General features: G+C 41.8%; 1 protein-coding gene across 2 annotated transcripts in view; it reads right to left on the reverse strand.

Annotated features, from left to right (window-relative positions):
* The window catches only part of RSU1 (Ras suppressor protein 1), a 179,519-nt gene that overhangs the window by 111,337 nt on the left and 43,874 nt on the right, over positions 1-24,308 (reverse strand). For both annotated transcript variants that reach the window (XM_074984813.1, XM_074984814.1), the window contains exons 4-7: positions 8,590-8,710; positions 3,959-4,077; positions 1,499-1,581; positions 1,124-1,238 (exon numbers count right to left, since the gene is read on the reverse strand). In XM_074984813.1, coding sequence (XP_074840914.1) covers positions 1,124-1,238; positions 1,499-1,581; positions 3,959-4,077; positions 8,590-8,710 — 438 coding nt within the window. The remainder of the gene's footprint in view (positions 1-1,123; positions 1,239-1,498; positions 1,582-3,958; positions 4,078-8,589; positions 8,711-24,308) is intronic.

Raw genomic sequence — 24,308 nt, forward strand, 5'->3', positions numbered from 1 at the left:
AAAGCTTAGAGACATGTAAACAATGAACTGTGGACTTAGAACAACAGAATACCATTTATACATATATACAACCACCAACAATCATCGTGTAATCTAAATGGTCACAGAATGCTCACGTGGTATAAAATTGTGCGTTATTAGTCTCCCAAGTGGAGGAGGGCTAGAGAACAAGCAAATGTGTGTACACAGACACACACACACACTTTGTGCGTGTTTGTATCAGTAACTATTAGAAAGGAGTTAGTAAAGATAAGGACACACCATTCAGAAGTTCGGAGCAAGAGCTAATGGATCCTGCTGTGTATTTACACCAATCAGACATTTGTAAAGGGTATCAAAACAGGGAAGCTCAAATGAAGGTTTTGTGAAAATGGGCAGAACTCTACTGCAGTCAATACCCATAGCTCAAAACACACAAGTACAATGCAACCGCTCTATACACTTGATTTTTAATTTCTAATGAAGACCATTACCTTTTAGCTAAGGGAAATTAAGTTACTAATGATACTGGCAGAAATCACAAACCCACAATTTGGGAATCCATTTTTTTGAGGGAAAAAGCTGTCAGATTACTAATATTAAGATATTAAGATATAGATTTAAACAACCTGCCCCTACCCTCTGAACTAATGTAGCCTTTTCTTACTTTTATTGACCAAACTTCCATTTCTACAAAAACAGGCTAAAGAAAGCAACTTCTGTTCAAACCACTGAGAATTCAAAATGTGTTTTTTGCTCACTGAAGCAAAGGTTTCAACAGAAGCAGCTCTAAACAATTAAAATAGGTCTTTAAAAGAAATTGTGTAAAAAGCCAAATGAGGTATGAAAATTTTGCAATATGACTAATGTACAAGTCATATAATATGGGAACAAGTAATGCAGCCAAATGTGTAACAGGACTAAAACACAAGCCCCTCTTCTCCCACACACCCACACACCCACACCCACACCAATAGGAGAAAAAGTGTCTGTATCTGGAGAATAACCAGATAACAGCAGTAACAATACCCTCAGCAAAGGCTATTTCTTGGACATTAATAGATGATTTAGGTTATCACCAGGAAACACATTGTGCCATAATGGTTAATACTCAAAAGAACAAAATGACCATCTACACTCTTACCTAGTTCTGGGGGCAGCACAGTAAGACGGTTTCCCTGGATATGAAGTTCCTTAAGCTGAGTGAGTTCACCAATTTCTTTAGGCAGGGAGATCAGGTCATTATCCCTAAGGCTCAGCTAAAAGAAAATATAGAAGTTGTCAGAACAATTTTCAGTTAAAATAAAGCCGCTTAAAAGAGCAACTTGCTCTCTGTCCACCCCTGACCCCACAACACTTAATTCTTCCAATTTATTTACAAGATAAACAAGAAACAATACCAGATGTAGTGGCTACTCCTGAAAAACAAACCCTACTACTTCTCAAATTGACTAGATTCTACTGCTACAAGGGCTGCGAAAGTGAATTGATTTTCCAAGAATTTAGATAAATTACTTACTATCTGCAACTTTGTGAGCTTCCCAATATCTGGTGGCAGGATTTCAAAATCGTTGTCACTTAGATAGAGTGCACGCAGGGTGGCTGCAAATTAAACAGCAATATATAAACAGGGTGGCATACAGCCCAACCATTTGTGGTGAGATCAATAAGAGAAAGTCAGGTTTGATTAATAACCCTGACTTGGTGAAAAGCCTTTGACATACTCAGGGCTCACAATAATAACAAGCAGGTCAAACTTAGATTTACTACCTTATTGTATTGTTGGTATGTTCAGGAAAACATCTATATCCAAAAGGACTGACACAATTAACAATTTCTACAATAGATTCTGGCAGGTTCTGGCACACAGTTTCAATGCCCAGCTGTCAGAAGGAGCAATTACTTTTTATTGCATCTGATTCCTAGTTATCACCCAATTTACATTAAAAAATAAAAGCTGTGATTCGGAATGAACTTATTTAACTATACCCAGCATCATGCAGCTCTGTGGAAAGAGCTTAAAACAGGGCAGCAGAATACAAACACAACTGAGTCCAAATCAAAACATTTTTATTTTCATAGGTGATCTCTCTGCAGCAGAGGACACAACGATAAAATTCAAAAATGAAAAAGACAAGCCCAAAACATACATTTAGCTTCTTACTATTAATATTGCCCCATGGAGGTACATGGTACTTTGCAGGAAAATTAAACCAAAAGATGACAACAATGAGGACCGGAAAGAGAACTAAGACCTCCAGCACCCTCTGAAAGGAGGCTGCATGTCTATTTTGCAAGCTTCTTGTTAGTTGCATTGCACTAATTTTTAATTTTTTTTATAATTTATATTTTTTCTTCTGTTAGTTCATAATCCGTAGGTCCTTCTTAGACATCAGCATGACTCCCTCTTACATTTGTCACTTTTTCTGCTTAAGGCTACGATCCCAATTGGAAAAAAAACCCAAAAACAAAAACATATGTTCAAATTAAGATTCCGAAGTCAAACAATCAATCAAAACATCAGAACAAAGACTTTAACAGAAACTGAGCCTCTTTGTGCACATGCATTAATGATAAAGTCTAACTATATGATCATATCCCAGTTTTTCTACCTAGCCTCATGCAGTGCACACAAAGGATACAGCTCTGGGAATAAATCTAGGCTGTGTAGCGAAAGACGCCGCTGTGTATAGGACTCTTTTGGCTGATGTTTGAAGGTGTCTACTGAATGAGATAAGGGATTGCCAATAGAAAAAACAAAGAGGGTCTTACGATTAAGGAAGTTGAATGTGGTCCTGGGGAACTAAATTCTATCCCTGCTTCCGCCACAGAGTTTATATCTTCCAGCTTAGCAAGCCACAAGCAAAAGCATTTACAACTGGCCACTACTTGTATGTCCCTCATTTCCCGGGTGCCTTACTACAGATACTTAGGGAAAGGCCAAGTGCTCACAGCTGTAACTGAAGTTAAGGGGGGAAAAGGGGGAACTGTTTTGAACATATAAGCTGTTACAAAAATTCTAGGAACTTTGAAAAGATCAGGCCCTAGATGCCTCAAATTGGGCATCCAAAAATCAGTAAGCACTCTGGACAATTTTTGCTTTAGTTTCTCCATGCCTTGGATACATAGCCTTAAGATAGAGATAATATCACATCCCTAGCTCAGAGGAGTATTCCAATGCTAAATCCATTAACATTGCATTAAGCACTCACATTCTTATGAGAGCATCACAGAAATGTCCTGGAGGAAATCTACAGTACTGTATTCAATGCAGAGTTTGGATGGTGTGCAGTAAATAAAGACTGGGGCCACACACCAAATGAGAACAAAAAATATTGAATAAAATACTGAATTTACTTAACAAGACTGAGATCAGATAGGAAAAAAACAATCAATAATGCAATATATAATTAAAGACCACCAAAATGGAAATGGACAAAAAAGCACAAACCAATCAGAACTGTGAGATTTCACAACTTTGGAGTGTTTGACTCTGTAACCTTAACATGCTTTTATATATACATATAGATATCAAAACCACTGTGTACATGTCTGCATGCAATTACTCACACACATACTCTTACTTGCTGGTAAAACAGTTTTCAACAAAAGCAACTGGAAACCTGGTTGGGGTTACTTTTAGATAGTCAACACACTGCAAGGGGACATTCTTTATTGTCCCAAGAGGCTTGTTAGCTACTATTAAGTTTTAGCGGTATGTGACTCGAAAAAATATTACTCTCAAGAAAGCTAATATGCCATTACTAACCTAGTCCTTGCATGCCTAGTAGTGTCAGGTGATTGTATATCAATGGCATGTACTGCTGAGCTATGTAGAAATATTCAAGAGGATCCAAGGGGAAAAAAGCATATATCTAAAAAATTCTATTGGAGTTTGGTGTCCATGAAATAAATTTTACCAGTAGAAAGCAAAGCACCATATCAGCAAGATTTATATTTTTAAAAAAATGTTTCTTACTCAGATAGAAGAAGTTTCCAGACAGGGAATTTTCATTTAAGTTGTTGTAAGTCAAGTCAAGAACCTCCAGAGCTGGTAAAGATCCAAATCCTCTGGGCAAGGTATTTAACCTGTTCATGCTGTTGGTGGTGAAAAAACAAGACCCACATAATATATTTTTATAACCATTCCACTAGTTAGGCAAAAGCAAAAAAGGATGAAGACATTAAGAACTTTCAACAAGAGGAGGCTACCCTAATTTCTTGGTCCTGGCAAAACCCTCCAGACCCCCTGGTTAATGGGATGGGGGTGGGAGAATCCTCAGCATTTCATAGGATTGAGGCTTACAGATCATTATTCCACAAATTGCCCCTGACTTTTCCTTTCCCTCTCTTACCCTACACCCATTCCTGTCATTTTCCCTGATAAAGTTACTTTCATCTCACGCCAGTTCACTTTTCATCACATTGAAGTAAAATTATTCAGGTCATAATGGCTGTGTTTTCACTGAGTCACCTATATTTCCAGGCCAAGGCACCCTACCTTAAGATATACAGTCCAGCTAAGTCACTAAAGGCAGAGAGATACAAGTAATCCAAGGAGCACAGAAGATCGGGACCCATTTATCTAAGATGGCTACAGAGCCAATGAGAAAGGGGAAACAAGAAGACTTCACCAGTCTTCAATAGCAAAGATGGTTTAGGGCAAGGGTGAGCAAACTTTTTACATCAAGCCCCACTTTCATTTCTGCAGTTAGCGGGGTCCTCCCAACCTGTCTAATGTCACCCAAAACCACAGAAATTTCAGCTAGATTCATGTGGAATAAAACCCTCTTGGCACACGTAAAAAATAAAAACTTTAATCGGTATATAAATGTGACGACACCTACATGAAAACAGGAACATATTTCAACATTTCGTAATGTGATGGATGAGCCTGACACCCAGCAGCCACTCATGTTGCACCAAAGTTACAAAATTTCATGCCTCCCCCCGGGGGGCACCCCCACTTAGTCCATTCCTGATTAAGAGGGAGGGTGGATACATTCAAGACAGTGCAACAAAGAATGACAAACAGAAGGTAGAAGAAGGTTACATGGGGATGATAATTTCAAACAGGTTACACAAAAGGTTGAATGGAGTGGTCTAGCACAGTGGTTTTCAACCAGTGTGCCACAACACACTAGTGAGACCTAAGAAGTGTCCAAGTGTGCCATGACATTTCCTTAATTTCCCCTCAGCGTGACTGCAAAGAGCCACCCTGAGGTGAAACTGACAACCCAATGCCAGCTGAGCTCAAGCAGCAAGGCCATGTCCCACTCCAGTGGGCTGGTGGGGAGAAGTGCCTGCTCTCTAGCTTGTTATATGAACTAATATGTTGGAAACCTCTCTGGTAAGACTAACCGTAGTAAATGTAAGTGAAGGTGATGTTTATGAGCAATCAATTCATCTGAAGAGAATTGTCTCTCTCATTGAAGCGTGCCATGTTATTGAAAAGGTTGGGAACCCTTGTGTCACAGGGAAGTCATGAAAAGGGGTGGGAGGTATTAAATTTTCAGTCAACAAGGTCTAACCTGCTCTCATCATGGCAGTGGAAAAACAACAATGTAACATTACAGGTCTTATTTACATACACAAAACACTTCATTAAGGTTGAAAATTCAAGCACTCAGACAGCTGGGAAGTGCCATAACCATAAATAACCGGTTACAGGTTATCATCCCTAATTGACCCTTTCCAGAGAAAGGGAGCAGAGGCACAGAGTTAAGAATATCACAGTATCTGCTAATTTGGATGCCCAAGTTGTGACGCTTAGGATCTTTGTTTTCACAATGCTCAGCATTATACAGTGGTTAATATGCTCAAAGCACAGCTCCCACCCAAACGTGGGTGGATTTTCACAGTAGTAGACAAAAAAGCACATCTAAAACAACAAGGAGTTCACTTAAAGGTTAACAATTTTATTGTAGCATAAGCTTTCATGAGTTGCAAGTCACTTCATCAGATGCATGCAGAGAACAGAGTACTAGCTGCACTGCCTTTAAAAAAAAGTATCATTGCTGGACAGCTAAGCAAAAGAAACAATGCAAGGAGGAGCTGAAATAAAATAAGAGTGAAACTGTTTCAGGGCAACAGATCAAGGAGAAACACCACCTATGATGTTAGAGCTTGAGAGTATTTAGAGAGTTCATTACAAAAGACAAAGCTACTGTCATATCTGGCTGAAACAAAACATCCTGGATTGGAGACCTGCATCATGCTAGGTCATGTCAAATTGGGGGTACTCAAGTCCTCAGGCTCAGAGAGTGTTCCTGTAAAAGGCATGTTTGCAGGACTGTTTAACTCAACCACATAAAAATCTCTATTAAATCATGCAGCTCAATGCCGTTCAGCTACAATAATTTGCAAGAGTCAGTTTTAAGAGTTAGGTCTGAAGTTGACCCCAGGGCCTTTCAAAGCCTTGGGCCATCTGCTTAGGTGGTGTTGGGGACCAGCCACACAACTGACTGCTGGAGCAGTTTTGCAGCCAGGTGCTTCGGTGACCCCACGGAAGCAGCCAGTGCAGCTGGCCCCAGAGACTGCCTGAGCAGTGGCCAACATTTTGGTCTGGGTATGACTGTTGAGCTGCTGACCTGCCCAAGCTCTGAAAGTCAGAGATAAAACCTGCCCATCTCTAAGAAAAGGCAAGAAATTAAAAGAGGGAAAAGAATGTACTGCTTAGCAACACCAAGAGACCACCAGAGTGTTTTCTCATTGGGCTCAGATTTTATTTTTAAACCACTTGGAGAATAAAGGCAAGTGGGAAAATATACAGAAGGCCTTAGAAGAATTAAAGTTGACCTGAGAAGCTTAAATATTTTACCCAAAGTGACCTGATCATTACCTGGAGAGGTGTAGAGCATGAACTCTCCAGCTGCCCTGTGGGCTGCTATAAAGAAGGTTTAGCTATAAAGCCTTGCCAAGGTGAGGTTGCTTTTTCTTGTGTTTTTGTTAAATTATTTCTTCTGTCTCAGCAACAGTCACTAAGAGTTTGATCCAGCTCCTGAGAGCAAAACCTTCTCAGTGGGTTTAATGTGGAACAGGCCTTCCAGGAATTTACCACTTTTAAGGGGCATTTAGTTAGCTTGTAATGTTTAAAATACATGAAGCACCCAGATGTCATGGCAGTGGGCTCCCTTAGTGGAATGTTATGCTACAAAGTTAACATAAAAAGCAGCCTTTGTCATAGCCTATTCCAATGTGCTGGCAATCAGGAGGAAAAATAAGAAATAGAAGTACCTTTATTGAAAAAGCACAAAAACAAAAAATATTAATATCACTGCAGCCAATGATGCAATTCATTAGAGAACATGCAACCTAGCTAAAACGTATTTGGGTTTAAGGGCAGTCTACACACACTACAGCTTCAAGCGGATCTGAAGTATGCCATCTGAGTTATTTTATTAGAGTACCTCAAGTTGATGTAGCTTAGCACTTACCACAGGATCCACAGGAAAAATTCTCCTGTCAACTGCATAACTTATCTCATGCCATTGGACTGCCAGAATCGATGTCCAAGTGGCTGGTAGTCAGTTTAGTGCATCTTAACTAGACCCATTAAATCAACCCTGACTGGACTGAGTAACACAGCCTCGACCCCAGCTGTAGTAGAGACAAGCCCACATAACAGAGGTGCGCTTGTCTTTTCCCTCTGATTTAAATTTACAGATTTGAGTTTGTAATATAAATATTCACGCACAGAAGAAAGTTGTAAAATCATGCAAAATTGCACCCACCGTATAGGGAAATATACTAAATACAACTACAATATAGCTTCATAATAAAGGTTCAACTCCTCCCCCGCACCCCACCCCAACTGTAGGTTTAGTTTTACAAACATATTTCCTGCAGAACTTCTGTTAAATAAAAAACCTCTAGTTTTGATCGTGGTTAAGCAGAAAAAGGGACAACCAACTGTAGTTGAAAGAAATAGCTCTGAAAGTGGATGAACACTAAAGGATGCTTCCATTTCACCAATGCTTATCCTTCTTGGCTTCCAATAGAAATCCTTGTTGAATTACGCTTTTAGAAGTCACTCTTTGAAGAGGCCACAATTTATCCATTTCTGAATGGATACAAATCCCTGTATCCTGAGTGGAAATCCTAAATAAAACTCACAAACATTAATATTCTAGAAGACAATTTATCTATGGTAAGCAAGTAAAGTACGAAGCAGTTTTTTGTTTTGTTTTGTTTTGTTTTTGTTTTTAAATCATATAGTGGCCACAGAATTCACAGACTGAATAAAGGTAGCAGGTAAGGGAACAATTTTGCACATGCATGAAATAGAATAACACAGACTTAAATCTCAATGTAATAAAGTGAATATCTATGGATTGCTATTGGCATAGGCTAAACAACAACGTAATCTGAAAGAAACCATATCTAAGTGTCTCTTCCTCAAGCTGTTTCAAATTAAAAAACAAAGCTGGTATTTTTCTGAGACACTTAATTTTTGGTACAATTACAATGAAACCATAATTTCAGAGCTATCTACAGTGTCATAAAAATCAATCCTACTTAGAAAAAGTGAACGCTAACTGAAAGATTAACCAACAATAGTTTCTGCATTTTTCTCCACTGTTTTGCCATTCTTGCTTTCATGCTACGCACCCCAGGTTTAGGTGTTTGAGCTTCTGAAGGCTGCTAATCTGCGTAGGCAGTTCCTCAATCTGGTTGTTGAAAAAGTTAAGCACTTCCAGATTCTTCAGCTCTGCAATGTTTGGTGGTACAGCTGTAGGGGGAAAAATGCATTGTAAAATGAAAGATTCTCAGAGCAATACCTTACTTGGATTGTAAATCCTTTCGTGAAGGGAGCATCTTTTTGTTCGGTTTGTCTTCACTTAGCACAAAGTGGTCCCATAACTGGGGGAATCTCAGATGCTACTACAATACAAATGAAATAATTTCTCACCTCCCCCAAACCATTATTGATGGACAGTATGGCTCTATCTAGCATCCACTTTCAAAGTCATTGCTGTCAGCACTGTCTTCTTAAAATGCTATTAGTGTTTAAAAAAAACTGAAAAAGTCATTGAGGTGGGGGCAAAAACATCATGACACAAAATACTTATTGTTCTGTAGGTGGATTCATAACGGACCATGCCTTTCAATAGGTTTGCCCAGCACCAAGCGCAGAGACCAGGCTCACCAATGAATAAACTTTTGGATGGTTATATTAATTATACATCAGAAAAACAGATGGCTCAGCCTCCCAGACCAAAATGACAGTTTTATTTAAGGTCTTCTGTAGCAAAACTGAAATAAAAATCCATTCTGAGTGATGGCCCATTTCAACCTGCTGTTTAAATAATCAAATATCTGAGTAGTAGTCCATTTAACATTCAACTAAATCAGAACAATTTAAGTTCAGCCTTAAATGACGAAGTGTTCAGCCAACTAGGTTTTTATTCACCTCCCATGAGTCAAGTGTTATGATCAATGCACACAAAAAAGGTTACATCAGATTAGCAGCAGATCAATGCATGGCTATTATCTAGAAATATGAAAAACCAATGTAGCAGCATGGTATGAATACGCCTGTGCAGATGAAAGGTTAAAAAGCTGTAAGGGTTTAAATCTCTTCTCCCACAGACAAAGAGAAACTTAAGCATGCTGCTGAAGTTTACATTAGAGTGGGAAGAGGACGACAAATCATTTACACTGAAGCCTACAACTGTAGCCACTATTCACCTGGGTGCACAATGTTAACTTTGATAACAGGAGAAAGATGGGGAGGGCAGGTTTAAATAATTTTGGGCTTAAAAGAAAATCGTGACCCCCAACCTTAAATACAAGCCCACAATATTTACGCATTACACCATGTCATTTACTAGCTTCAAACACAGTTCCATTGCTCAGAAAAATGGACTCTAATAAATATCCTAGTGGCTCTGCATTAAAAGTTACCCCCTGCTGATGGCGGTGTTCACAGAAGGACACATTCACTCAACTGTATAGGAGAAAATAATACAAATCTGAGTTTATTTTTTTAAAATCTCAATTTCTGATATGTTCGAGCATAGCTGTGCACACACACATCACTTATCTCAGCTGTTGACATCAATGGGAGTTATGCAGGTGTTTATTAAGTACAACAGATGTTTGCCTGTCTGTACTCTGAAAGAGTATGACACATTTTTCCATATAAGTTACTGAATTTTTTAGATGTTTTTAATACTGTTGTTTTAAGCCCCAGACCACTGCATCAGAGGCATTATCACAGCTAATCTGTCCTGCTATCACAGATTTCTTACTCTTATATGTAGTAAATTATGTTAAATTGACAATCATGTTATAACCAGTGGTATTAATGTTTACAAATTGAAACAATTACTGTTGAGTACATCTGTCCCCCAACTATGCACAAATCAAGAATACAGGCAGAATGCATCCCCTTTTATGGCTGATGCAACTAAATCTTAGTCTGAAAGTACTGGCCTTTTAGGCAGGGTAAGATTATTTCACTCTTACACAAATCAGGCCAATTTAACACCACAAATTACACTAAAGGTGACTTAGGGAAAAGTTATATGGACACAGAAACAATAGCAATGCAAGATACTAACCCTCTCATAGCCAGTGGACCTGTAGGACATCGATTTTATACTATTGGTTGAACCTCTCTAATCTGGCAACATCCATAATGTGGGATCATTTGAGTTAGCTGGATGACCACTTAGCATGGGTGTGGCTAGACTTCCCAACGTCCTGCAAAGTTTGTTTCCAGCCACCAGTCCTGGCTCTCAGTGGTCTGTGTTGTTATTTAGCTCCAATTTACCCCTTCGAAGAGTCCAGTCAGCAGAGGAAGTGTTAGTAATGTGCTAGACAAAACTGACCTCCCGTGGTCTGGCAAATTCTTTTGTCCAGCACTGGTCCAGTTCCGAGGGTGCTGGATGAGAGAGGTTCAACCTGTACAAATGATTCAAACTGAACAACACATTCTGAAGACTTGTCTTAGTCATAACCACCTAATGTTACCAAAGAATGTATTTTCCAGGTCACTCTACAAATTCCCTAAAGTGTGTCAGCCTCCCTAAAGGTGGGGGGGAGGAACCCCACACCAAACTGACTACACCAAACCAACAAAACCCAAACACTGATTAGCTACCATAGTGCTAGTTCGGTTGCATGCATCCACTCCACGGAAAGTGTGCATGCACTTTGTGTACAGTTGGAGATTTTCCCCTCAGCAATACCCATTGGGCCAGAGTGAGCACATGCTTCCCAGCACTGCATGCAGCTATACAGGGCCGTGGTTGCCCCCACCCTGATCCTTCTTACCAAAAAGGCTCCAGCACAGAAGGGGGGGAAGCTGGGTCTGGTATAACCTTGTCAAATGTGACCCCCACCCTCCCCATCGCTGCTGTAGTCTGTGAGCTCCAACAAATTCTGCCATTTGATAGATGGAAGGAATGCCACATTAGTTAAATACATGGCCCAGAGTGCCCAGATATTTGTATAGTAACCTGATTCTTTTAATGCTTAATAAGTAATTATCCTGGTTACCAACTGGTGTTACTTAATGAGCTGGGGACAATAAAGTTCTCTTCCCAAAATCAGGCTCCACAGAACTAAAACAGACAACATCGATATGTTGTAGGGGACAACAGAGTGTACAGTAAAGGCACTCATGCTGAAAGCAAAGCAAAGCCTTGGCTATTTTTATTAAAAAACCATCACTGAAGACAGAAAAGCTGCCTCTGGATTCAGTCAGAATACATTATGCTAAAGTAAACTGTTCCACACTGTGTCTTGAACAGAGGCCTAGGAGTCCCTGGATGGATAACACATCCTGGCTTCCGCCTGGTGTAGACTGAAACTTTGTTGTTTGAGAAGATACTAGGACTATAACCCCAGCCAAACCACCACACACAGGAATGCTGGAAGATCATACAGCTCCACTACTTGGTCCAACGGTGCTATTTAAGACAAGAGATTACACAAGAAGATTGTCCAAGCAACAAGGCAACTTCTTACTGGGGCTGAATTGCTTCGTGCTTATATGCCTGCTTCTTGAACCCAACCCTGTTCCGATTCCAGCTCAACTCCTGCCTCCTCCTCTTCATTCACTCCAGTTCCCGCCATCCTCCTATTCTGTGCTTGACCTTTGCCTCACCACCAATCCTCAAGGACTAGTCCTGGCTTCACCCAAGTCTCCAACTTCTGACCCGACTCAGATTTGACCCTTGGCTCCAGCATTCGGCATCCCTCCTCAGCTCTGACCCTCAACTTGGATTCTTGTTTCTGACCCTGGCTTGACAATGGCAGTTGGCTGTGGTGCTGACCCTGGGCTTTGCTCCCCAAACTAGATGCCTGCTATGTCCACAAGACCTGACTCCTGCTCTGACTACTACCCCAGACCACCTATGAGGCATGTTAATGGTTAACCACTTAAGCGCTGGACCAGTCCCCTGCCTACTCAGTCAGGGGGCTGCACTAGTCCTGAAGGGTCAACCACAGGCAAGGGGGTGCTCCAGCCCATCTGGAACTGCTCTCATCTGCACCTGTCTTGGGTGCATGTGAGCAGGGGATGCTTCAAACCAGATGGAGCAGCCGCCATCTGCAGCCTCCCTGGACACCATAAGCGGGGGGTCCTCCAGCCCAACTGGAGCAGGCCTCATCCATGGGGGTGGTGGCCACCCACCTGTTTATTCAGTTAACTGGTTCAACTTATCATTTAACCAATTAACAAAACAGGAATTTAGATCTCTATCACCAACACTGCAAAACTTTTGCCCAAGTGACTGAAAATCAGATTCTTGATGCATAATGATTTTACTGAGACTACTTAAGAACACTAGCTGAAGAATTCTGCAATTTAAACACAATTAATCTTTATTCCAAAGACTGGAAAGCCAACAAAAAAGCGCAAACTTCTAAAAGCTTTGGGAGAGATGATGTTTGGAGACCAATGCAGCACTAATGTGGGAGTCACAGTCAGAGATTTCTGAAATGGGGGTTTGTTCATGTAGAAAACAAGTTGACAAAATCCAAGCAGAACTGCCACTGCACTAGCAGGAAGTGTCCTATCTGGCCACTCAACGTCCACACAAGAACGTAGGCCACTGATGACTTTCACAGGGTATGAGTGTGAGGGTCCTTAATGACCACTAGGAACCAGTATCCTGGGACACTGTACCCAGAATACTTCTACTCTCCAATAAAATACCCCCCAGATGGCCTGTGTCACTAGTCAGCAAAAGAAGCGAAAACCCAGTAAGTCTGCACCAGTTGCCACCAAAGTCAACAACGACTGACTTAGAGCCTGATTTGGCACATCCTCAAGCACAGCATATTTTAATAGTGTTGAACAGTCAGTCTTCCAACAGTTAGGCAGGGCTGGCAGACACTACTGCTAAGCTTACGAATTTACTGTTTTGGATTTTGGACATGTGATTTTTCTAGGGTTACAACAGGTCTTCCCCACACAGATAATGCAGAATCTCTTCTCATGAAATGACACAGCCTAGTGGCTCTCAAACTCTCACCTCTACAAAGGTTACCTGCCACATGGCATGGGCTGTTCCTCATTTCCATCTGCTTCTCCGGTATTTAAACCTCTAATATACTATGAAGAAGAGACCACAGAAAGAACCTAAGTCCCTCCATTAAAACCAGTGCAGAAGGAAAAGAAATGACACTTCTGTTCTAGGGATCGAGAGCCAGTTAAAATGCAGCCATCACATTAGCCTACAGGGGGACAAGAACCACTAGCAGAAAAGAAGTCAGGAACTACCACTGAGACCAGAGCGCCAAACAGGCAAGAGTGGCCCAGGAGAGACAGAGAAGCAGAAGAATGGGGAACAAGAGGACACATAGAAGGAGAGTATGAGCAGAGATGCAGGTGAACACTAGTCTCAGATTTCTTGTTTTCAATACTCCCTCTCAGAGGCTAGCTGTGATAGAGATCTCATTTTACAGGGAAATTGCAGAAGTATGGCAGCTCACATTGCCTTACAGGAGTGAAAAAATCCATCTGATCTGTGTATCATAGACCCACTCCTCCCGACATTTACTCAAGTTCTTCACTTAAGCTGCTGAGTAACCCAAATGAAGTAAAAGACATTTCCTCACAGGTATAAAATTAAGCCTGACCCCAAGTATTTGCAAAATTGGGGCTTTAATTGCCTGTTCACATTAGAAGAATGAGATTTGCCAAATACATATTTTGATACTTATATAGGTTACAGGAGTTTCAAACAAATCTTTTTTTATACTTTTTTTTATACTCACTAAGGGTGACAGCTGTTCTTACTACAATACCCATGTCAAAACATCTTACATTTGTTAAGCTAAAAACAGGTACTTTTTCCAGAGAGAGCTTAGACTAAAATCAATACCCATCTTTAAGGCAGCCTGCACTGTTGAAAGGATTTAGTAAATATATCAGCCTCTCAACAAGAAAAACCCTTCTCTTCTTATGTAAACAAAGAACAAGATAAACATTCTAGCTAAGTTTTATTTTGAACATTCCAGGGTATTGTACAAATACGGCCCTTTTGCCACATAAAAAATACTATTTAATGTTTGTCTAGTCACAAAACAGTGCATGACTAAGCTGATTTTGATGTCTGTACATATGAAACTGATTCAGATTCTTTCTACTGGTTTCAAAAGAGGCCGAATCAGGCCATAAGTGAATTAACATTCATAATCTTTAAAGACCCTTCTTTGCATATAAAGATTCCAGTTTTTTCACAATTTGTTACTTTTGTTGAAGAACATGTATGGTTCATTAATTAGGTAATTGTGTGGTGCCTAAGAACTTTATGTTCAGTAGCATTCCAAACCTTTAAAGATTAAGAGAATATTTTTCCATAAAAGCTATTAAGATAGTGCTATTTGTTTTCAGAAAGAAACAAGAGTTACAATATTATACATCAGTTTCTCATTAAACTACTTTACTTTCACATTGCTAACTACAATTTCAAAAGTAGCTCAAGATGAGACTTTTGTAACCACTTACTGCTCCCACCTCTCCAACAATAATTAAACTTATGGGGTCATGTGATGAAAGAAACTGATCCTGCAAAACCATTACCAGTCCCATTACCGTCAATGGAACTATTCATGCAAGTAAAGATTCACAGCATCTGACCTAAAGAGTCACATAGGACAACATTTCCCTCACTCAGCTTCACAACACCACCTCACCCCACTTCAAGCTCTCAAGTTCTAAACAATAGATACTGAATTCTGTGCACCTGCTATAACAGCATTTAAAAAACTGGAACTTTGCTTTGAGTCATGGAATGAGGTTACTGATACAGAAGCAATTTACTTCACAGAACTGAGAAGGGAATTAGCAAAGGGAGAATATAGTTTTCTTCTTAAAATATTCACTCAGCACTGACAACATGCTGGGTGCACTACAGAAGAGGGGAAGAAAGAGTCCCAAGAAGCTTGCCAACTAACATACAATACAAAAGGAGATTCCACTACACAGTTTGTACCCCACAAAAAGGATGGTATTGAACAAATTACAAGAAGATACTTTCTAACTCCCTAATCTTCAGCTCATTACAGAAACCAGCTGAACTGTTCACGCAACTGTCCGCAGACACATTGCAGTTTCCAGAATGCTTTTAGGAACATACTTTCTAAATTATGCTATAGCTCAATGATGTGCTACTCTGCTAACAAAGCACCACATCAATAAGCCGTTTTAATTTAGAAGCAGGGGTCTGAAGTGCTGAGAAAAGGCAGGTAAGAGTCTGGGGATAATGTGGCATCTAGTGAAGGGCAGAAGAAAGGACAAACACACTGGGCTCTGAGAAGAATGCTTAAAAAGTGGTTAAGAGTTCAAAGAGAAAAGCTGGTTACTAGGGACATGGCAAAAAGAAATGAGTATGGAAAATACACTAACAGCAAGTGCTAATGGCAGATGTATGTTTTTACTGAGAGGATTATGCAACATTCCTGTGAAGTAATTGCTATTTCTGTTCTATTTTATATTATCCTGAAACCAAACATTTAAAATACCAGAGAAATAAAGTGTTTCTACCCTATTCTGCAAGTGCTTCTATCGAGTAGAAGCATTTCCTCCTTTCCAGTAGAAAATTAATTTTAAAATGTTGTATGAAAGTTACTCATTTCAACTGAAGCTATTTGCCAGCTTATTCTTCCGCAACAACCAAGTGTTCAATTCAAATGTCCATGAAAGAAAGTTAAAGTCATCTCATGCCAATTACCACCGTGCCTTTACACTGCAGTCGTACAGGATGGGACAAGAGTGTGCGGTGAAGAACGAAAAGTCCCATGGGAGTCATGGAATCCTAACAAGAAGTCCCAATTTAACATTAAATCTCTGCCAGAAGCAACTAATTTAGCACCACATCACTAAACTCTAGTACTACTAGACTATATATTGTTCAACTGATCCCTATACAGCTGCTTAAAAGATCACATTTAAACTGTGTTTCATGTGACTGCACAATACAGTAGACAGCCGACTTATGCAGGGGTTGCATTCTCACAACCCCCAGGTACATCAAATTTCCTGGGCAAAGCGGGGGAGCCAGGAAACTGACCAGGGCAGCAGCCCTGGTCAGTTTCCTGGATCCAGCAAATAGCAGAGTGCCAGTGAACAAGCAGCCTCATCTGGCTGCCTCCCCAACAAGAGTGGAGAAACCTCTTTGGTCAGTGGCGGCAGTTGCATTAACACGAGACACGCACAACTTGTTTGTGTATATCTCAGGCGTTTACTGTAAACTGACAAATGGTCTTGAGAAAAGTTACAAATCAAGCTTCCTTGTTACAAACACATTTACACTGAATTGCAGTGTTTCATGCCACTACTTACTTAGTGTATTTCTCCCATATTTTAGTTTTCTGTACGCTACACACAGAACCTTTAGCACAAGGCATGATATATAGTCCACAGAAAAGAGAATATCTAGAGACTCGGAAGTGCCAGGCCCAAGTAAATAGTGAAGGCTATTTCCTACAAGTCACGGTCATTTGCATTTTGACTACTATATCCACATCTAGAAAGACAGCTACATAATTGTCATGCCTTCAGACATTTTTTTTTGTAGCATTCTGAATCTTAGAATATGACACAATGTTTAATTTGCTTTCTGAATATGTTTTTGGTAATTTGCCATGACTTAGGATCGGGGCTGGCACCTTTGTGAGGACTCTGTGTTGTAGTACTTGCTATTTAACTGTGGTTTATCTGTATACGGAAAAGGAATAGCTCTTATCTTTTCCATTTAGCACAATTAGACATAGTATGCTATGGCTGCAGAACAGAGCCAGAATGTCCCCTCAGCATCCACACAGAAGAGGGAAACCTCAGTGAAAACAATGATTATTACATCAGGGCTGTTAAATCTCTGTCATGAGTCCTCCTCCTCCCACCACCCCCACCAGCATGGAAGATCAATGTCTGCTTCCAAACCAGCTATCAGAGGCTCTCCCCTCCGACCCTCCAAATACGGCATGTACCTCAAACTACTCCTGAATTCAATGGGAGCACAGTTTTCCGTAACACATGCTGTCAGTAGCTCCCAGAATAAAGCTGACACCATTCCTGCTTAGGGAGCTAATAAGGCATTTCAGTACATATGGCAGATACTCTCTATGGGCATGGAAAACTATGCTATAAAGAGAGGTCCTCCCAACTTGTGATTAGGAACACACAGGTTACTGTGTAATTACCCTTCACAGGGTGTCCTGTACTTCCAGTGCTGAGAAAGGACACTGTTAGAGACAATACCAGACAAAATGGAATAGTAAAGCTAATCTGGTACAGCATGTCTCATTACCAGTCTCACAGCACCTGGCTATTGCAGTGTCCTCTAACGGGGTAACTATAGGAAATGAAGAGGGGAGTGAAGAAACAGCACAAGGCAATACAGTAAACCCTCGATTTTACAGACCAATGGGGGAGAAGGATTGTCCCTTAATCCCAAAAATCCATTAAATCCAATGGTTTACTACCTACCACCTCCCCGCCCCCAGCAGGCTCCCTCAGCCCCTGCTCCTTGCCCCCCCGCCAAAAAGCCAGGGCCTCACCAGACTGTGGCTGCTAGAGCCAGAACTGCCAGAGCCTGGCATGAGGCTGGAGCTTCTGGATCACAGCTGGGACCCTACGTCACGCTGCATGTGCCTGGAGGAGCCACCACTGACACCGGAGCTGCCATGCGTGTCTCTCATCAGGGGTGGGGTGCATACACAGGCAGCAGACACTCCTGTATGCACCCCACCCTGGTGGGAGGAGTGCATGGCAGCTCTAGCATCGATGGGGGCACCTCCAGCCATCCATGGCTCTGGCAGCAGCTCCTCCATGTTGCAGTGGAAGGTCCCTTAACCGTTTTATTTGGGGGGGGGGTGAGGGGGGAGTGTCAGGAATTTATGGACCCCAGCAGACTTCAGGAACAATGGGGTTGTCCACTGTTTCTGAAGTCTGCTAAATCGGGATCCGTAAAAATCGAGGGTTTACTGTATATTTACACACACACACACTCTCTCTCTCTCTCTCTCTCCAATTCAACTCCCCCTTGCGCAGAACATTGATCTAGCCTATCATTAATACAGTAAGGTCTCGGAGTATGCAAATCTATAGTACGCGACCCCGTTCTTACGTGGCTGACCCCCGATACATACAGTAAGCCCTCGCTTCAGGCAACTTCACTTTCACACAACGCCCCTTCCCTCTGCCTTCCCAGAGCATCGCTAGGCACTGCTCTGGGAAGGCAGGGGAAAGGCTTTTAGCTCACCTAGCTGCCTGCCCTCGCGGGCAGCCAGGTGGGCTAAGACCCCCTTTCCCATGCTTCCCAGAGCAGTGCCACTTGACAGCCATGTCGGTTCACCCCCATTAAACACCGCCCTCCCCCGCCAGCTCAACCCCCCAACTCCCCCACTCCCATGGCCACAGCTCACCCTGTTCTTGTGCTCACAGGACTCCAGCTTCAACCCGCACATGGGGCCCCACTCTAACCCTAACCCTTTCTGAATGGTTTGTGGGTGGGATTTTCACATACCTGTACAATTTACATGAAATATACCTCAAAGGCTCTATCCCGGAACACTTTCCTCATATAGCACTCCCACTAAATGGAACACTCAAAAGTATTTTGTACTGGACAATATTAGGATTTTCTAGGTTTTACTTTTTTCTAGAACCTATGTGTACACACAGAGATGGGAGAATTAGTGCTTTGTTTATTGTGAATGTGTTTATCATGCAGCTTGCCAATTCTGAACTGCTGCACGGGAAACTACATAAAGTAATCTTCAGTGCACTTGAACGAAGAATCAGGAAAGTATTTAGATTTTATATGGACTTACAAACAGAAAAGAACTGAACTAATGTGTCTGAAGTTTTGATTTTTAGAATGGGTACCTGCAACAAAAATATCAAACTAAATTTCTCTGAAAAGTCAGTGTGTATAATAAAAGTGAAAAAACAGGACATATCCTATGTCTCTTTCCCAGTGATACCCAATCAGGTTAGATTCTATATCATATGCATAAAAATTACTGCAATATTCTATTTTGTGCCTACTTTACACACACAAAATGTTGGTTAATTTTTACTTATTTTTTTTAAATCTTTGAAGTGCAGTACTCTCTCACACATGCCATTCATCTGTTTCTTTCTACAAGCTCCTGCTTCGTGTCACAATATATAAAAGTGAAAAAGTTCTACCATCTGTACCACATCACAGGGTCAAATATTTTTTCAGTGTAAGGAACACACAAGCTAATATGGTATTTAACCTGCAATTTTAAACAAAACTAAGACATCACACTTACAAAGTTTAGCATATGAATTTGGTCGGTACTCTGCCCCCAAAGTATCCCACTGCATGCTGCATTCATAAAAACACAGTTGCTTTTGATGGAGCCTGGTGTTGCAAATACAACTACGTTCTGTAACGTTTAGAAATTAAATTGTGGTGCCACCCCACAGGATCAAAACAGGACAGATGTCCCACAGAGCTAAGTACATGATGGCAAAGTCCTTGCCTATTTTTAGAATCTGCCACAATTTCTGCCATCAGTGTAGCAACCTTGGTGCCATGCCCTAGCACCAACAGGCAAAAGCAGTAAAATGATCACCAGTGAAGCTTTATGGAAATATGCACTCAAAGAGGCCAAAGGACTGACCACAGAAGAAAAGAAAGGGGAGAAAAATGTTATGAAAGACTAGGAGGACAAAAAGCTGGAAAGGCAGGAATGAACACATCAAAGGCAACAGGAATGAAAGCCCTTGGTACAAGCCATTTCCAAGAGTGGACCAGGCACAAGGGAGCCAAGATTAAATCTAACTCATACATCTCATTAGTTCAGAAGGGGGCAGGAGCAAGAAAGGCAAGTGAGGACAAGGAATGGCTTTCGAAGTATGAACGAGACCAGAGAGCTTGCATGTGCTATGAAAGGAAGGAACCGGAGGTGAGAGAAATTGGGCACTAGGAAGAAGGTGAAAGTGAAAAAAGAGATCTTAATACTCAATAGAGGGATTATAGACAGCATACAAGAATGAAGACTTTTCAATGTTGAGAAGGGAAGTGGATGGGATTAAAAGACAAGAAATGCAGTGAAACCATAATGGAGAAACTCAGCAAGAAAGTCAGAAAGCAGATAAAAGGAAGCAGGCAACAGAGGGTTTCAGATTGTGAAGACTAAGATGCAGCAGCAAGTCAGAATGCAACAGGATAGTTTGCCCTTGGGCTGGAGAGCCAACGGCCAAGACAGTCCTGATTACATGATGAGGAAACACCTGAGAGGAAATAAAGTCTCTTATAGAGAGGCTAAAATGGTTGGAATAAAGGGGGGGGCATTGAGGAGTGGGGCGGGGAAGCTTGGGAAAATGTAGTGTGACAGCAGGGAGAGGGTCCTGCAGGGAAGATCATAGACCAGAGGGATTTCTCCAACTAGGAAGGGCTCAAAGTAGGAAGGACTTTGGCCAGAGGAGGGGAGTTTGGGCTGTATCCAACTCAAGACTAGGGGGAAGACTTGAGTAAGTTCAAAACTAAAAGTTAGGAAGACCCTAAGGAGGGCTATTGTGATTGAATTAGAAAAACCCTTTGTGGGGTTTATCTGGGAAACTAAAACACCAGGGAATAAAGTGATGCTGCCACTCATCTACAGCAGGGATTTTCAACCTGTGCTCCACAGACTAAGTTTTATGGTTTCCAAGGGGTCAGCACCTCCATTTGTCTGAGGGTCCATTGACAAATACTGCCTACGTTACAGTTCGTTTCACTTGCAAGAGAAAGCAGAATAACTATCTCAACAGTGACCTCTAATGGGCAAATCAGACATCATCTACTAAAAGTTGCACTCCTCTTTAAATGGCAGAAAGATTCAAAGAGAGTACAAAAAAAATAGAAATAGCACAAAAACAGAAAAGCAAACTAAAAACAGTATCAGTATTACTGAGGTGCCAACTGGAGTTACCTCTGAACCGTCTTTAGACTGCATCTCTGTGCCTAACGCAGCAGTTTCTTCAAGTAGATTGGGTCCAAAATTTGACCTACATTTGATCTAAAACTAGCTACCCACAATAGCATAATAACTAATATATCTGTTAGTATGCAGGTAACATAATTGTGACTCATCCCATGTCCCTAAAAGAGAAGATCTTCCTTGTGTGAAACACAAATGTGTAATATCATTACAGACAGCTTGCAGGTACTGAAGACTTACAGTCAACTTCTTCTGTTTTCTGACTATTACTAACTGGGAAGATGTGCAATGCTCAACCACTTTTAAAGGAGGATTCTTCCCAATTATGGAACTTTTGAGGCTTGGGGCTAATTAAGGATTACAGGCTATGGAAACCTTTCACCTTACTGTCTTCCAAATGCTGACATGAACTGCGTTCGATTCATTAAAATAATTTATGTCTTAAAAACCATGAATTAACAATGAATAGCCAGATCAGGATAACTAGCAGATGTACTCAGCGTTGGAAAACAAATGGAAAATTTACCTGTTTTATTTCATTGATTGTATTTTTCAAACATTAAGGTGATGAGGAGAAGGGGGTGAAGGGCTCAGGGCAGAGAGTAGCAGTGCAGAAACCAAGGCTGGTGAGAGCTGCAGAAGGCCTTACTGCCCGCTCCCAACCACTCGTGGAGGAAAGGGTGGCACTGTGCTGGTGGCAGCTTCTCCTGAGGGGCTGGAGCTATGCTCACTGGATGGAAGCTGCTCTTTGGCTGGGGAACAGGAAAAAGCCATGGCTGCACACTTGTTGAGTGGGGTCTGGTGTTCTGTGGGTTGATCCTGGCCTCCAGATGCCCTCCCAACACTGCAGTTGGTTTGGGGGGCGGTGTGCTTTGGAGGCTACTCCAATGGCCCCCTCTGCCCTTCAGCCTGTTTGGGGGGTGGAGGGCACTCCAGTGGCTGGCCAAGTTATAGGGTTGTTCCTGGCTTCCAGCATGCTCTCCACCACCACCACAGGCAGATTACAGAGGTCGAGAGGCTTAGTTCTGGGGGCTGTTCCTGCCTTACAGAACCCCAGCACTCTCACATGGCCTGCAGGCTGGCAGGGTGGGGAGGGGGAAGATGCTAGGAGCTACCCCAGCCTCCAGTGGTCCCCTTGCAGACTGTTTGGAGACAAGGCTCTGATTGCTGCCTCCAGAGGCTTGAATTGCCACCCCCGCAAACAGCCTGCAGGCTGTCTGAGGGGAGGGGCAAGGCTCTGGGGGCTGCCTCCTTCTCCAGCGCTCCCCTGCCCCGCACGGCTTGCAAGCTGTCTGGTGGGGTGGGGGGGGAGAGGTCAAGAGGCTCCAGATTTGGGGCAGAATGTCACTTTGGGGTTATTTACCTGGTCTGGCAATGGGCAAGATGGTGGAACCCCAGCCCTGCTGGCCATTCTTGGTGCTGCAGCTGCCCCCAGTGGTCATTCTGAGGATCATGCTCTTCTCTCTGTCCCCTCCCTTTCCTTGTTATGGAAGACAGTCCCATTTTTGGCACTTCCCGTTTTCCAGGCAAAACCAAACCCTGAACTTGGGTTACATTACAGTTAGAAGAAGCTGCATAACAATTCTGGTGATCCTAGCTCTTGGTTTAAGAAGAGTTCTTGAACAGAAGGACTCACCAATAAATAGACAGACAGACACCAATTTATACAATATCAATACATAAAGAATTCTATATAGTCTACAGTTCTCTTTTATTTATGAATGACCAGATCCTGATTGATCCTCTGCCTCCAAAGACTAGAGCTCCAGGGCTGTGTTACCTCACACTCAGTGGCAATAGTCCCCAGAACCTGGTTATTCTCCATTGCAAAAAAACAGTCCAGGGCACTAATCATGCCCTCACCTTTCACACATATGACACACACAGATGCTACAAAAGGAAGTGGCACAGAACCATTTTTCCACCGCTGTACCACAAGCAGTATGCCCAGGGTGCTAGCTCCTTCTACATTAACAGCCCCTTTATGATGTCTAAAGGGCCAAAATATATCTTTGTATCTGACCCACTGACTACAGGTGAGGCCCAGAAAGGGTAATCCTTTCTCCAGTCTACAAGGATGAAGCTGGATTCCAATCAAAGACTCTGTTTTTCCCATTTCCTGCTGAAGTCCAGCATTTTCAAGTCCTATAAGCCCATAACAGCTCACATTAATTCCTTTTTCCACCCACTTTACCTGTTGGACGTTCCAAATTTTATTCATTCTTCCTCCAAGTCAAGACCGTGTCTTCTCAGAACTTCCATAGGTGAGTTTAGCTTAACTTCCAATCTCTTCAACCATCATTCTGCTTTGATCAGAAACTTCAAGAGACAAATATTCAAGCATTGCTTTGAAACAGAACTCCACTGCCCTGAAGCAGCTTCATATTGTTTTAGGCTGTTGGGCACTTAATGGAGCAGATTACATCACAAGCATGGAGCATGCACGAGATACAACTGGCCTGCACGATCAGTTCAGGTGGGAGGGCACTGACTGAACTGCTGCTAATGGTGGTCTCCTCTAAGTAGGTTCCGAGATACTATGACAACACTTGCCATCTTTACAGATTTATCCAAGTGTTGACTCTCCTCATTTACAGCACTGTTAGATAGGAGAAACTTTAAGTAGCTCAGGTTATTTCCCTTGAAACCTTTATTCAGAAGCATACCCATGTTAAGCCTGTGTCCTCAGTTTCACCCATCAGTGAACATTTACAGACAGCATTAGAACAGTCTGAAGCAGAAGTCTGAATAAATAAAATTATATGGGGTTAGTACACTAGAGACCTAATTAAAGTGAAAAATGCACAGCAAAGGACAAATTTATGGCTGGAAACAAAAAGGACAATACAGCAGGTATAAGGCCTGTTTTGCATAAGTGTTTTCAGGTGTTGTGACAGCAACATGTGCAAAAT

The sequence above is a fragment of the Carettochelys insculpta genome, chromosome 2, assembly GCF_033958435.1.
Source record: "Carettochelys insculpta isolate YL-2023 chromosome 2, ASM3395843v1, whole genome shotgun sequence".
In the NCBI taxonomy this organism is placed as follows: Eukaryota; Metazoa; Chordata; order Testudines; family Carettochelyidae; genus Carettochelys; species Carettochelys insculpta.